This window comes from Ursus americanus, chromosome 22, assembly GCF_024610735.1.
Source record: "Ursus americanus isolate L20-20 chromosome 22, mUrsAme1.1.p, whole genome shotgun sequence".
NCBI classification, from domain to species: domain Eukaryota; kingdom Metazoa; phylum Chordata; class Mammalia; order Carnivora; family Ursidae; genus Ursus; species Ursus americanus.
The window spans coordinates 32,598,685-32,614,320 of NC_142148.1; the positions used below are offsets into that span (position 1 = coordinate 32,598,685).

The 15,636-nt window shown below is 38.8% G+C and overlaps 1 protein-coding gene across 1 annotated transcript in view; it reads right to left on the minus strand.

The window, feature by feature from the left end:
- The window catches only part of TMX4 (thioredoxin related transmembrane protein 4), a 45,032-nt gene that overhangs the window by 9,055 nt on the left and 20,341 nt on the right, over positions 1-15,636 (minus strand). The window contains exons 4-6 of the mRNA XM_045808870.2: positions 13,985-14,113; positions 10,835-10,880; positions 1,946-2,047 (exon numbers count right to left, since the gene is read on the minus strand). Coding sequence (XP_045664826.2) covers positions 1,946-2,047; positions 10,835-10,880; positions 13,985-14,113 — 277 coding nt within the window. The remainder of the gene's footprint in view (positions 1-1,945; positions 2,048-10,834; positions 10,881-13,984; positions 14,114-15,636) is intronic.

Here is a 15,636-nt window from a genome sequence, read left to right on the forward strand (position 1 = left end):
CTCCTCTTGGCCACTGTCTAAGTTAAACTCCAGAAAGATTCATAGAGGCAAGAACTTCCAGGGACACCAGGACCAAGCTCCACATGACTGCACGCCTGGGCTCTGCTTCAGCCCTCAGTTAATGGCAAAGGAGCCACAGAGAATGGAACTGCACAGCTGCAGACCTCCCTGAAAGCAAGACTTCTAGCTGTTGTGTACTTTTTAAATACATTTTACAGTTGTAGAAAAGGAATCAGAGATATGTGTTTGGTATTTTATGGAAATGTATTACCAGAAAATGTATGAGTCTATTACTGCTTTGAAATTATTCTTTTGTTAAAGTTCACCTCCCAACTTCTTATAAAGGAATAATATTCTGTATCATTTAATCACTTAAACAGTCTAGAATCAACTCTCTTCGTTCTTCAGACCAAACCTTAATACCTTCCTGGACTGATTATTTGAATCTAAATTTCCAAATGAACTTAGGACATAGGCAGGCCTGACCTGATTTCTTGAACTTAAAGTTAACCTCAAAGATAAAATTCAAAAACTCTTTATGCTGAGAAGAGATTCCAGTGGTCTTTCAATAGGCTCACACTCAACCTGCGTTCTCCATAACTCCACTTGAGAACCACCCAGGATCTCATGGTGTTCTCCCTACAAAAACCTCACACTCATGTGGCTCTAAAATACACCACTGGAACGATCTAGCACTAGACAGTAGATGGGAGAAGTATATTTCTATCCAGCCAAATTTATATCCAAAGTCAAATCCTTTTAGGCCAGACCATCAGGGCCATGTTGGTTAGCAATAAGATTAATGCGACCTAATGAATGACATATCTGAGTTCTAGCCTCACCTGTGGAGTTAACACCAGCAGTCAGATCTCAAATATAAGCCACAGCATGAAGTAAGCATGTTTGCAGCAAAATAAAATCAAGCCTCCTTCGCTACTTGGAGTACAGCTTTGTCATAAGTTATATATCAATATACATAAAAACAACTGCTAACTTTTTAAGCTTATTTTTAAAAAGGACTTACTAAAGAGCTGAAATGCATTATACAATGCAAGGACAGACTTTAAGATAATCTAACCTCAACGTCTGCCCTTTACATAAATTTTTAGTAATCATTAATTATTCCTATCATACAGTGTTTAGGAACTTTGTGATTAATATATAGCACAATGGCTTTTAAGAACTTCTTAATTAGAGTTTAAAGCTTAATCAAATTGATCGTGTGGGTAAAAAGATTTAAAAATTATATAAAAGAGTAAAACATTGCCAAAACACTTATAGTTGCTTATGTGGTTAAGTAAATAAATGTATTATTTCAATTCTTACCTAAAACATCTAGGGAGAAAACACACAGATACCTACTAGGTACAAGTTTTCATACCTAAAGAAGACAAAGTAATGTGCTTTCCATCTTATTTTTTTCCCATAATAATGACTGTGTTTTTTATCTACATTATCTCACAAAATCCACCTTAGGATAACTAGAGTGTATGTATAAGCAGCAGGTCAGGATTAGAGGTTCAATTGGAGGATATGAACAAGAAAAAAATCATCTTGTTCACTCAAGGAACAAATTCACAGGTTTGGTCTTATCACCACAGTGTTCCCATGAAGTAGACAATGTGTGAAATCACTGCTGACTTGGTTGACTTGGAAATTGACTATGAATTCATGTAAGGTCTCCAATTCTTCTTTCATTACTGCCTATATTCTAGGTAGCACACATCTTCAGAATATTTAAGGTTAGGATTAGGAGATAATAATTTAATGAACTTTCCATTATATCTCAAATTACCACTGAAAGTAGTATCAAAAAAAGTAACTGCTTAGACTATACACAAAATGATATTTGGTTATGCATCTTTTGTTTCTTGGCTGCTTTCTAGTTTTGCATAAAACCCATGTAGCTTTAAAGAAAGGGGAAAAAAATGGCATTATTTCTTACCAGACCCATGAAAAGGCCAAAAATCAAGGTAGCCATGATGAAAAAGACATAAGAACACCAAGCAGGAATTCCAAGGGTCACTGTGAAATAGTTGTGAAGATGCTGTAATCAGAAGAAAAAAATAAAATATTTACTTATTACCAAACATGTTTGAACCTCCCTCTCTAGCTAGAACTCATGCCTGCAAACTGTTTCTACATGTATGAGTTCCCACAAAGTTCACCCAGTCTGCATTTATGTGATTCTTCAAGGACAAGTCGAATTTTACAACACTGAAAATCGGAGAGTAATAATCAAGGTCATATCTAGTAAGAGTTATATTTCTTTGTTCATGATTGGGTAGAACTCTAACAGAATAGAATAGTTTTTCTAGCCCCTTCTTTTATCATGACAGATTCTGTTTGGTCATTCTCCCCTAAGAATTCTATATACATCAATTTTTACTCATCATGTAGCATCCATAAAAAAAATTAAACTTCTTGGGCCTTTGTCAATTTTTAAGTGGAACTAAATTACTACTTACAGAACATCGATCATTTAAAATGTCTCCATACTGGGGGGCCTGGGTGACTCCACTGGTTGAGTGTCCGACTCTTGATTTTGGCTTAGGTCACAATCTCAGGATTGTGAGATGGAGCCCCGTGCTAGGCTCTGTGCTGGGCGTGGAGCCTGCTTATATTCTCTATCCCTCTCCACCCTCACTCCTTCCCTCTTTAAATTCATTCATTCATTCATTCATTCATTCATTCATTCAAATAAAATAAAAGATCTCCATACTTCCTTTTCCTAATCAGATCAACCCTACCCATCCTCTATAACTTGCCTAAATCACCATAAAACTGAAAGCATAATATTAGACAGAAGAAAGTTTTTCTAGTTAATTGATTATGAATAAATGAAATTCCATCAGTCTTTGAGTAGAGCTCATATCCCTTCATGCTTACTGTTCCGAGACTTGCTTTGATGTCAAACACTTAAAAAATGAGTGAAGAGATACCATCTTTGCTAAAAATTGTTTACGTGCAAAGTCATGCAGGTGGAGTCAAGTCCCACTTAAATAAGGACCTGCAGCAGCCATGCGTCACCATGGTGGCTTAGTGATCATCTGTTTTAGGCCCTTACAGCTCCAAAACCAGTCATTCACTATAATCCAAGCATTTACTGGGCACATGATGAATGGCTCCAAGCTAAGTGCCCCCGGCAAGCAGAGATTACAACTGAATGACTTGCCTGGAACTGATGAGGTGGATGAAAATGACTCCTAGTTTCTATTTTAATTTAATATTTCTCAAAATCCAAATTACTCAAGTTATCTCCCATTGGTATCTCAGTTTATAAATGTCAATACAATTAAATAATATATTTTATTCTGGCTTAATTCTGAATGATAAACCAACAAACAAAAAAGCTTGTTAATGGTCTAGAATAATCTGAGATCTCCTCTCTCCAATTACTTATTCAGTAGAAGAGATAGATCTAAAGACTCAGCAAATACTTTACATACTTACGTATGCAAAGTGTTCAATAAAGATTTATTGACTTAAAAAAGATACTAGCGTAACCTTCAATTATTCATAGGAAATGCAAACAACTCGTGATTTGTAAAACTATAATCCATCCTCCGTTGATGGCATTGGTCATCATTTTCTCTTTAACTGGGCAATTTTTTATTGAGTAACCTAGGCGAATAGGTATTTGGGATATCAAAAGGTTGCTTCATTCAAACTCTGTTCAGTATAAGTTCTAAAATGTATCATACAGTTCTCCATTTTAGAAAATTCTATGTATTCATAGTTTATGCTTTTCTTGATGACTCAGTGCCACCATCAGGATTCAACTCTGAAATGTGCCAAAGAACTGAAGATAGGGAAAGCCAGTCTGGCTTTGTGCCGACCCATAGAGGTGTGTATTCAGGAACTTGTTTTATAAATATTATCCATCCATATGGCTGGAATGACTAATGTCCAGTTATAAGTCCTTCTGCATAGTGCCTTACACCCTTTCTGCAAAATAAATGATTAAAGTAACCCTTAAGAAATTTTCTAAGTTATTTTCTGGAATTCAGTAAGTACATGACTTTGAATCATTGCATTCTGGGTCACACACTTCTTAGTACATTCAAAAAATCCTCTTATTGTAGGACGCTCTGCTTCAATTTTCTCAAATCAACTTACTCTTTAAAGGCTTTATTTGAGCCTCTTAGAGAAACCCTGCCATCTTGTGGTCTTTTAGTTGATTAATACTAAAGCCTCATTAACCAAGTTGTGTTTTCACAACTGCAGACATAAATCTTTATCTGTTTACTTTGTCTGAGCTCACAGTGGTTTTAGAACACCTTAAGAGTGTTGGGGTTTGTAGCATTAGGCACTTGAAGTCTTGCTGTATATATGTTTTCAAGTAAAATAACGGATTCAAACTGATCTAACTCAGTTTTAGATTCCTGTTTCTGCTTCTTTAACTGCCAGGCAATGTGACAGTTTTCATTTGTGGAAAATACTGATCCTTGTTCAATATTATATGTGCTCATTATAAGGAAGCATCTTACTCTGTTACCTTAAAATGCATAAAATATCACCTAATGGGCCTGACAACTTATACAATACTATTGTAATAGATAATGGACTTAGAGCTAGCTTTTGGCTATATACGGATTTGAGTGAAAGACTAAATGAAGACACCATTACAGTAGAATAAATGAGAAGAACATTCTACCCAGTGGTCAGATGGATTTAAGGTATGGAGCAAAGCCAAAGTATCCATGGACAGAGGTAGAGCCTTCTCTCTCCAGAGGGCCCAGTACTCCCTCTGGGAACTGAACTACTGCAGGTCAGATTCAATACTGCCCAAGGGCACCCACTCAGCGAGCCCAGTGCTGCACAGTCTGATTCAGAGCTGGGCTGGCCCTGAATGACAGAGAACCTTTTGGATTTAGAACCCGCCAATGTCACAGGATATACTCTGAGGGGTTTTGGGACAAACCCAATATCCCTTTCAAACACAGATCAGAATACTCAAAACATCTTCCCTGTGTGGGAGCAGCTCAGAAAGACTTTCTCTAGTAATGGCCAGGGGTTCAGTTCACCTTCCATGTTTTACCCTTTCAACACCTGCAACAAGACACAGCCTTGCAGCCTCTTGTAGGCATTAAGAGAGGTATTTTGTGGGTGTGCACCATCTCACTGTAATATGGTTCTAGATAATTTTACAAGGAAAAAACCTCAAAACAGTAAGAGGAGAGATGCCACTACCTAAAACACAGGGGGATGTTTGGGGAGTTTTAAAATATATTCTTGTTAAGTGTTGGCGTGGATGTGGAGAAAAAGGAACCTCACGCACTGTTGGTGGGAATGCAAACTGGTGCAGCCACTGTGGAAAACAGTGTGGAGGTTCCTCAAAAAGTTAAAAATGGAATTACCATGTGATCCAGTAATTTCACTACAGGGCATTTACCCAAAGAATATGAAACACTAATTGGAAAAGATATATGCACCCTATGTTTATTGCAGCATTATTGACAATAGCCAAATTATGGAAGAAACCTAAGTGCTCATCGACAGATGAATGGATAAAGAAGAGGTGGTACATATGCACAGTGGAATATTACTCAGCCATAAAAAATGAAATCTTGCCATTTGCAACAACATGGATAGATCTAGAGTGTATATAATGCTAAGTGAAATAAGTTAATCAAAGACAAATATCATATGATTTCATTCATGTAGAATTTAAGAAACAAAACCAACCAACAAACAAACAAAAAAAGAGAAACCAAAAAACCGACTCTTAACTGTAGAGAACAAATTAGTGGTCACCAGAGCAGAGCTGGGTGAGGGGATGGGTGAAATAGGTGGTGGGGATTAAGAGTACACTTAACATGACGAGCACTGTGTAATACATAGAATTGTTGAGTCACTATATTGTGCACTGGAAACTAACATAGCACTGTTTGTTAATTATACTGGAATTACAATTTTTTAAAAAGTATTCCCACTTTGAAAAAAACACTCTCTTGTTATTCTCCAGTCTAAACACTCATGGCCTTTAATTCTCATTGTGAGGTATTTATAAAGCCTTAAATCTTCTCCATCATACAGACTGTCCTCCCAAGGATGCAGCCTACCTCACTGCCTGCATCCCTGCATAACGACAGTGGCACTGAGGTGAGGGAAGTTACATACTGTATTAGCTCAGCGAGCAGCACAAATTCACCAAATCAAATCAAATAATATTAAAATGCATTCAGATGTTAAACCTAGTTAGTAAAAATACACATTGTACAACTGTCATAGAATCCTATTTTAATCCTGCTATCAGCCTAGATTAAAAAAATAGACGAACAAAAAGACAAAGCATTCCTTATTGATTAGTGAGAGGTAAAAAGTAAAATAATGATGACAGCAATGATTAATGAATACAACTAACAAGAAACAGCTATCAAGTACTGACTAGGTGCCAGGTTCTATGCGAAGTACTCCAAGTATTTTAGTGACAACAGTTTATAGCAGGGAAAACTCATGGGTTCAGAGAAACACACACAGGGTGGAGAACAATGGGTTGTCTCTCTGGAAGAGAGAAACATAATACCTCCCTTCACCATTGTAGTCAACTGTGAAAAAAGATGAGAAGACAGAAAGGCTGGAAAGTCTCTCCAGACATGGGCAACAGACAACATGTCAGCCCCAGGATTCCTAATCCCGACTGTGGTGTCAGACTTGGTGACGGTGCTTCCCAAGTTCAATCTCCTGTGTGTTGCTTTCATGGCATTAGCCGCACCTTGTACTATCCCTTAGATTATTAACACTTTTCATTAAGTTGAGTAACTTCTTTTAAGCTGAATTTCAAAGAAATTTTATATTGCTACTATAAATATAAAATCAGTACCAATTCTACAGCTAGAAGATGTCTATCCACTCTTTGAGAAACTCCCTGAGTTCTGTACATCTTCCAGGCGCCAGTGACTCTTATGAGGTAGGCAAATGTCAAGACTATATATGAGGATGGGTGTGATAGCTAAAGTGGCAGTGACTTCTATGAGTTTACATAAAAAATTTTAAAAAATGGTGGATACCATCATGACTGGATTGGAAAGACAATCTGAATTTTAGTGATGGATAGAACATTTGAGATTACCCACCCTTCCCCCACATTGTGGTACCAGGTGACAGCAGGAAGCTCACAGGATCTGGCTTATAACACTATTTAAGAAACTTCTTCACCTCATGGGTTTAGTCAAGCAAGAACATATGGGAGGTTGGTGTAGAGTTAAGAGAGCCAAATGCAGAACACAACAAAACCCCTGAGTTCATGGGAACTCAGCTGTGTGGGTGTCTCCTCACCAAGCAATTCTGACATCCTGAGGACAAGCTCTTATTTCCAGAATGCCAGATGCAGCAAGCTGGCTTCATTCTGAAAGCAGAAACTCAAGGACTTTAAGAACTAGTTCAATAGGCTCATCTTATAGATACTGTTCTTATTTTTACTTTATCTTTTTCATTACAGAAAAAAAATTATACAGAGAAAGAGAAGAGATTTTTGTAAAAATCAGCCATAATTTCAGTATCAGAGATAGCTATTGTTGACATCTGATTAATCTCTTCCAGGCATTTTCCTGTATACACATAAAAACTCCACACGAACATAACATTACACACACTGTTTGGTTATCTTCTCCCCCACTTAATAACATGCGATTTTCCCTATAGAAGTATTACACCTAACCAGCCACTCATTCAGGGGAGACTGCTGCTGAAGAAACGCTGACTTCTATCTGTCTTTGTACCCACAGCATCACAGTAGGATACAAGAGATTGTGGATGGGCATCAATAACCTTGCCTCACTGGCATTAGCCACTCTGTGTCTTTCCTTCTTCCCTCTTTTGATCTTCTTTCTTGGAGACATTACACTCATTTAGTTCTAGCCATGTTTTTTCCCCTCTCTCTCTCTCACCACATGCTATATTTCTTTTGTTCACTGTTAATATGGTTGCACTACAGTTTTATATTGTCTAGACATGAGTTATAAACAGATTATGTTCCCCACAATTATACACTCAACATTGACGAAAGGATCCTGGGCAAGAGAGAAGGGCTGGCTAAATAAGCTGAGCGAGCTGGGTAGTCAGCTAGGAGGACTTGCTTAGCAAGTGGTTCTTTAGGTGCAACCAGGCAAGACTGCACCTCAAAGTTGAAGTGGGACCCTGACAGACAGCCAAGGATTGAGTCTCAGCAGGCTGAAAATCATGTCCTCTGTGAATGAGAGGACAAGGTCTAGATTATAGAAACAGGTTGTGAGAGCCCTTCCCAGAGACTTCATGGAAGGCTGGAAACTTGTTTCCAAGAAAAGAAGAAACTACGAAAGTTGTCAAGAGGCTTGGGGAAGACTAGATGCTGATACAGAGGGTGATACCAGATTTCTCTCACAGATTTTTAAGGTAACAAATACACACACATGGAGAGATCAAAATAACCTACAAACCTACCACTTATGTTCTTTTAGTCATATTACCCCCTGCTATACACACATACACACAATCTACAGTTAGGGCAAATACATTAGTGATGCCAATAAATATAAATGGACTAAATTTATCATTTAAAGAATTACTTCTTGCTATATGCTTTTTACAAGACTCGTTTAAAACATAACAACAATAAAAAGGTTGAAAGTGGAAAAACATTCCAGGCAAAAACTGACCAAAAAGAAAAAAATACGAGTATTAATATTAGATAAAAGTGACTCTATAGAATGTAAAATGTAATTGTTTGTGTGTCAAATTTAACAATTTATCCTATAAACCTATCTTCTTTTGTTCCCTATTTAGATATCTGGAAAGACATGCTAAGTATACATATGTATATAAATATCATGTATACCTACTTTTATTGAAAAGTAAGGAGAACATCTTCCTTCACTGGGGTATCTGGGCGGCTCAGTTGGTTAAGCATCTGCTTTTGGCTCAGGTCATGATCCCAGGGTCCTGGCATCAAGGCCTGAGTTTTGTCCCTGTGCTCAGTGGGGAATCTTCTCCCTCTCCTTTTGTCTCTTCCCCCTGTTTGGGCCCTCTCTCTCTCCCACTCACTCTCTATCAAATAAATAAACAAAATCTTTAAGAAAAAAAAAAGGAAGAACATCTTCATTGGTTATTCAGAGATGGATCATATTCTATTCTCCAAATTGCCCTTTCTTTTCAGTCTGATGCATACCCACAGAATCTGCATGCTGCCCACGGCTGGAGCGCTGTGCATATAAAGATAAAACACCCACTCCTGGCCTTGATGCGACAATGCCACACATTGTAATTATTCACATGATAAAATGAAAAACTGTAACTCCTTACCTAAACTCTTGTTTATCAGAGCACAAAATGCCAAGTTATATGAGGTCAAGAAATTATTTCTCCCCAGATACTATATTTGAAAATACACCTCTTAACAATGCATGAAAGTCATGACCAACTTCTATCTAAGCTCTTCTTAAACCACTAAACAAATTCATCTCTTGACCTGCATTTATCACAGGTTCTATGCCGAGATCTTGCTCTTATGATTCCTGACATCCATCTATTATGATTATCCTGTTGAATTAGACATTATAAGGCTACAAGGTTCTCAAATGGCTATCAGAATATATGAGTCTGTCAACCTTTAGTGTCAACATATTGCAAAAGGCAAAATCCTTACTCTCAATTCCCAATTGGCAATTCATAATTCTCAAACCCCGAGTAAACTTCTCATCAGTGTTAAGAAAATAAAAGGAAACCATATAAAACTCATACTATCTTGAGAGAGGGAAAATCCCAGTTACTGTTTAATATCATACACCAGTGCCCCAAAAACAGTTAACAAACTTTAACTAAGAAATACTGAATCCAAATGACAAACTTAGTTTCTGTTTTTAAAAAATCCTGAAGTTAGTATTCCATCTCACAAGGCAGAAAATAAAGTATAACTGAAAAACTGGGACAAAAAATTGTTCTTAAATTTCCCTAAACATATATCAATGTGCATGAGAAACAGAAGAAGTATCTCCATGAACTCCTTGAATATTAAGTTTCAAATATTACATTATGACTTAGAATCATAGCCTTGAAAAGACATATATAAGGACTCACTTCTAAAGATTTTTTGAAATACTTTAAGGATATGTATTTAATTCCACAGCAAGTTTGTTAAATTTGGCAGAATTTAGCCCACCCTACACATACAGGGAAGTAAAAGATTATGTAACACATTCAAGATTATATAATTTCAACATTTTAACCTAAATAACTGTTCTAACTCACTAAAATGACTCAGTGAAATAAAATTGCTTATAGTATGGGCGCTCAAACTTTTTCTTAAAGGGCCAGAGAGTAAATTTCTTAGGCTCGTGGGCCACATGGTCTCAATTTCAGCTACTCAACTCTACCACTATAGCATGAAAGCAGTTCTGGATAATAGGTAATTAATGAACATGGCTGCGTTCCAATAAAACTTTACTTATAAAAACAGGCGGCCAGCCCCCAAGCTATAGTTTGCTGATCCCTGACAAACACAATCACTTTCAGGCTTAGATAATCTTTGACCTGTAGGGAGATTATGACAATGGGAAAACAAGATGAAGTAAAACCACATAAGCCCTTTCAGCTTTGATAAAGGGATCCATCACTGATCTAAGAAAATATGACTTTGACACAGTAGCTACAGATCTTTGTTCAATTTATGCCCTTCTACACATGGACACAAATCTACTGGGGACCACATGAGAGCAGTTGTGTGGCTTAAGAAGAAAAGTGACATTATAATAGTATTTGTAAGTGTTTACTTTCCTATTGTTTAGAAGCTACATTTTTACTCTTTAAAAACCTCTCTGCAAAGATAATCACAAAAAGTATATTTAAGATTACTCACCCATATTTTGCCAGAGATGCTAAAAAGACCAGCCATTCCAGACATCCTAGAAGAAAAAATGAATAAATGAAGAGAAGGAGAACCACTGGTGATGTATACTATGAAAAAACAAGGGGGGCCTGGGTGGCTCAGTTGGTTAAGTGTCCAACTCTTGATCTCAGCTCAAGTCTCAGTCTCACAGCTGTGAGCTCAAGCCCCGTATTGGGCTACAGACTGGGTGTGGAGCCTACTTTAAAACAACAACAACAAACCAAAACCAAAACTCAGGTCACAGATCTCCCCCTTCACTTTCTGCAATATGTTGTCCTCTCTTCTGGATTCACTTCCATTCACATAAAGCTTGGATTCCATAGCCTTCATTTTAATTCCTCTGTTATAAACACATTCAAACCCCTGGCCCTTTCTCCCTCCATTGTACATATTTGGCAAAAACCCCAACCCTGGGTAGCTGCATGTCTCCAGGGAAAACCACATGACCAGCTGATTGCTCTCCCTTCCCAGTCACAAACCTCAGAGCGCACTCAATACTGCATTGTTTGAGGCTCTACCCGAGATGATAGCTCATGTCTTTTCCCTCTCTTCAGACCTTCCACACCCTCCCCTCCCCACGCATGCTCAGCTAACAGATACTCCTTGTACGTCACTGCAAGACCAGAAGCCTTTATGTGATCTCTCTTATCTTCCCACCACTAAATCTGAGGCTGGTGTATACGTGGTCCACCTCCTCCTGTTACGGCAGCAAAAGTAGATCTGGCCTAGCGCAGCCTAATTCCTCCCCTTGTGCCATGGATCCCAGCCCTTGGTCTTGTTAATGACTTGCTTCTCTCTGCCATCTCTCTTCCTGTATTAGCGATTTCTCCCTTTCTGTGGGATCATTTTTTTCTGCATGAAAACATGTTCTACCCTCTCTTATCTTTTAAAAAGTGCATTCTTGGATTTCATATGGCTCTCCAGCTTCACAAACTTCTCTAAAGAGGAGTCTATGCTTACAGTTTCGTCTTCTTCACCGTACCTTTAACCATTCAAATCTGGCTTCTGTCCTCACTACTGTACTATCACAATTTGTGATAAGGCCATGATGACCTCTCATTGCTTTCATCCAACATCTCTGTCTGACTCGATCTTATTTCACCCCCTGGTAACATGGGACACAAGTGACTACTCCCCTTTCTTGAGTACCCCTTGCTTAGCTTCTAGGAAGGCCCCCTGATGGTCCTCCTGCCTCATCGGTACCCATTTTCAGCTTCCTTTTGCTGACTCCTTCCCTACCCATCTCCTTATTTTGGGGTGTCTCTTGTCTCACTCCCTAGCACTTTCCTCTTTTTCCCTCTTTCTAGGTGATTCCCTCCCTTCTAAGGTTTAAATACCATCTACATGCTTTATATTTGTGTTCCTGAATTCTCCATGGAGACCCATCTCCATATACCCAACCTGACAGCTCTAGAAGGAAGTCTGCATCTCAAACTCACCATGTCCAATACTGAGCCCTTGCTTTTCTCTTGTTCAAAGCAGTAACTGATACCAAGACCCACCAAGTACTTAAAACAGAAACCCAGGAGATTTTTTGTGAATCTTTCCTCTCCTGCACCCTAGCCAAGTTGACATTCAAAGCATATTTCAAATTCTCTCAATCCCCACTGCTGCCACCCTACTAGGCACTACCGCCACCCTTAGGCTGGACACAGCAACAGCCTTCTCATTGTCTCACCTCTTCTATTTGTGCCCTCTCCAACCTCTCCTCCCAAGAGCCATCTTCTAATTGTGCACTGATACATCCAAGTTCCAAACCAAGGCTGCAGACCTCTGTGATCTGACTCCTGCCTGCCTCTTTTCTTAGCGTTTACCACTCCCCTTCCTTTTCTCTGTGCTCAACCTTGGCCATCTTTCTGCTCCTCTGCCCCATGAGCTCTTTCCAGATGGGGGACTATGGCCGTGCTATACCCATTCTTGGGAATATTCCTCCCCATGCTCTTTACCCAGCTCGGTCATTCCATCCTTCAGCCCTCCCTGCTGCTTCACCCTTCATCTGATGGAGGCCCATCCCCTCAGTTAGTCCCTGTCTTAGTAAAGATTTGTTTTTAATAGTAGTTATCCAGATTAAGATTCTTTATATCCCTAGTTTTTTTTTTTTTTTTCTTAATCTGTCTTACTTTAAGTTACCTAAAGAGAGCAAAGGGACTAACTCTGTCTTGCTTACTGTTGAGTATCTAGCACCTAGAACAGCATCTGGCATAAAATCAGTGCTCAAATATTTGTAGAACGAAACGCCAGAGGTGAGCTGCTTTTTTTTTTTTTTTTATTTGAGAGACAGCACAAGCGGGGTGGGGGCAGAGGAAGAAGCAGACTTCCCGCCAAGCAGGGAGCCCTATGTGGGGCTCAATCCCAGGACTCTGGGATCATGACCTGAGCCAAAGGCAAACTCTTAACTGACTGAGCCACCCGGGCGCCTCAGTGAACTGCTTTTAGAGTAAGCTCTTTATTTCCTGGGTATTATAGAAATGCTACTGGATGATTTATTCCTGAAATATTGCATAATTTGATTCTACTTCAAGAGTGATATTCCCTATTCTTATATATACTAACATAAACTTAACTACAATTATGACAATTCATTCAAAATTAAAACCAACTGTGGAAAAAGTTAGTATGGTTTGGCCTTATCCACTTCACCAAGGATTATACAGCTTGCCATCATGAACAAAAGTTACTCCCATCTGTGTTCCACTAGGCACCTAAAGACACCATAGGTTTTATTTTCCACACAGATACAAGGAATTCCTTCATAAACTATAATTTAAGAGTTAACTCTTCTATCTTATCAATAATTTAAACAGAAGAAAGAACAGTAAACAATATTCAATATCATATTTTGTAAGAGAAAATAGTTGATATGGCTTAGTGCAAAAGTTAGAGAAAAGGCTTTTGCAACTCCTCTGAATCTGGATACCTAATGCCCAGTATGCTAACAACTGGTTGAAACATGCTGGTCATAACCAGAAACACAGCATTGGCCCAGCATGGTCATGTGTAGTCTGGGTAATCACAACTGAATATGAAGAAAAATGTAGACTTTCAAGGCCTATGGGCTGTTTAACTTAATACCTCCTGTTTTATAAATAACACCTTGTCATAAGAAAAATAACAAGTTACGTCAGAGAAGCTGGGGATTTCCAGCCAGTCAGGGGCTCCACTGATTGCCATTTTTTCTCTAAGATATAATTCTGCAGGTCTTCATAGACTCCTGGGCCACGATAACGGCGGAATATCCCATCCTTTGCACTATAAATTAGAAAAGCAAACAAAGCCATTAAAATAACGAGTGTTACAGATAATAAAAATCAAAACAAATACTAGTTTTACATGTGAACTCTACTTTGAATTTTAATTTGGCTCAAATGAAGAAAAAAATTATCATTAGGCAAAAATATTAATCTATTACAGATTAGATATTTCCCAAATAGCAAGCATTACGCATTTCACTGCACAATTTGGAACCATAATCAAAGTTTTTGGCAGTGTCTAATCTACCAAATTACTTTTTATTATTTTTGCTACCAATTATTTCAATTTTTCTCTTACAATGGCAAAACAGTAATTGTTATCAAGCTTTAAAACTTGTATCCAGCTTTCCAAGCTTACGTCATTCAAGACCCCTCCCCCCACAAAAAAATCGACAAAACACTTTCTATTCTCACAGGCCCCTCAGTCTTTCTCTGACTTTCTCGCCACAGTCCAGCTTCCTGAGGGAAGAGTCTGCACTGGCCATCACTCATTCAGCTTTCATGTGATTGGTGGTTCTGTTTCCACAGCTTCATAGAAACTGCTCGTATTGGGGGTCTCCAATGACTCTTCAATGCCATATCCATAGAGCACTTTTCTGTCATTTTTCCTTGTCTGTCATTGGCACTGTCCACTACTGAACATCCCCTCCTTCCTCCTTTCCATTGGTTTTTATGACATGAGCTCCCTTGGCTGCTTCTTATTACTCTGACCACCCCTGCTCAGTTCCTCACTCCCTGTTCTCCTTTGCAGATGTCCTAATGTTGGTCAACCCCAGGTTCTATCCTTGACCTATTTCTCGTCCCATTGTGTATGTTCTCCCTAGATACATTGCAACGTTTGTCTCCTCGATGCTGAGGAATCCCCAATACGTGTCTCCAGTCTAGATCTTTCTTCTGAGCTTTAGATCCTGAAATCAAACTATTACCTAAACTTCTCCATTTGGAATTAACAGGCACTTCACACTGACTTCTCCATTCTGGCCTCTAAAACCTCATCTTATTCTAATGGCTCCTCAATAGCTTTTATGAGTTCTACACGGCCCATTGGTAGTCATCACAGGCTCTTCCTTCTTTATGACTAACAAGCCACCATGTCCCCGTGATCCCACCTCCTAAGTATTTTCCCCTTTCTCTTCCCCTGTCACTACCTGAGCCTCTCTAGCCTTACCACCCAAGATGATCCAACTGCAACCTATGGGCCAGAACCAGTTACAATCCTCAGAAGGTATCTCATTTTCTCCCAGGCTTTTCCATGACATCTCCTGTATCTGGAAAGGCCTTCTCTACCCTGTCTGCTTAACCTAATTCCTACCTTTTGTATCATCGGAGAAACCTTCTTTGACACCCCCACCCCCTCCTACTCACTGTCTGACATTAGGTGCCTTTCCCCTGCTGTACTCTAGGCACCCCTTTCTTCTACCAGCTATCACTCAATGCACACCAGTCTTGCTCTCTTCAAACGTTAAGCTGAATGAGCAATGGTTATGGAAAACAACTTAGAATTCCTGATACACATGTACT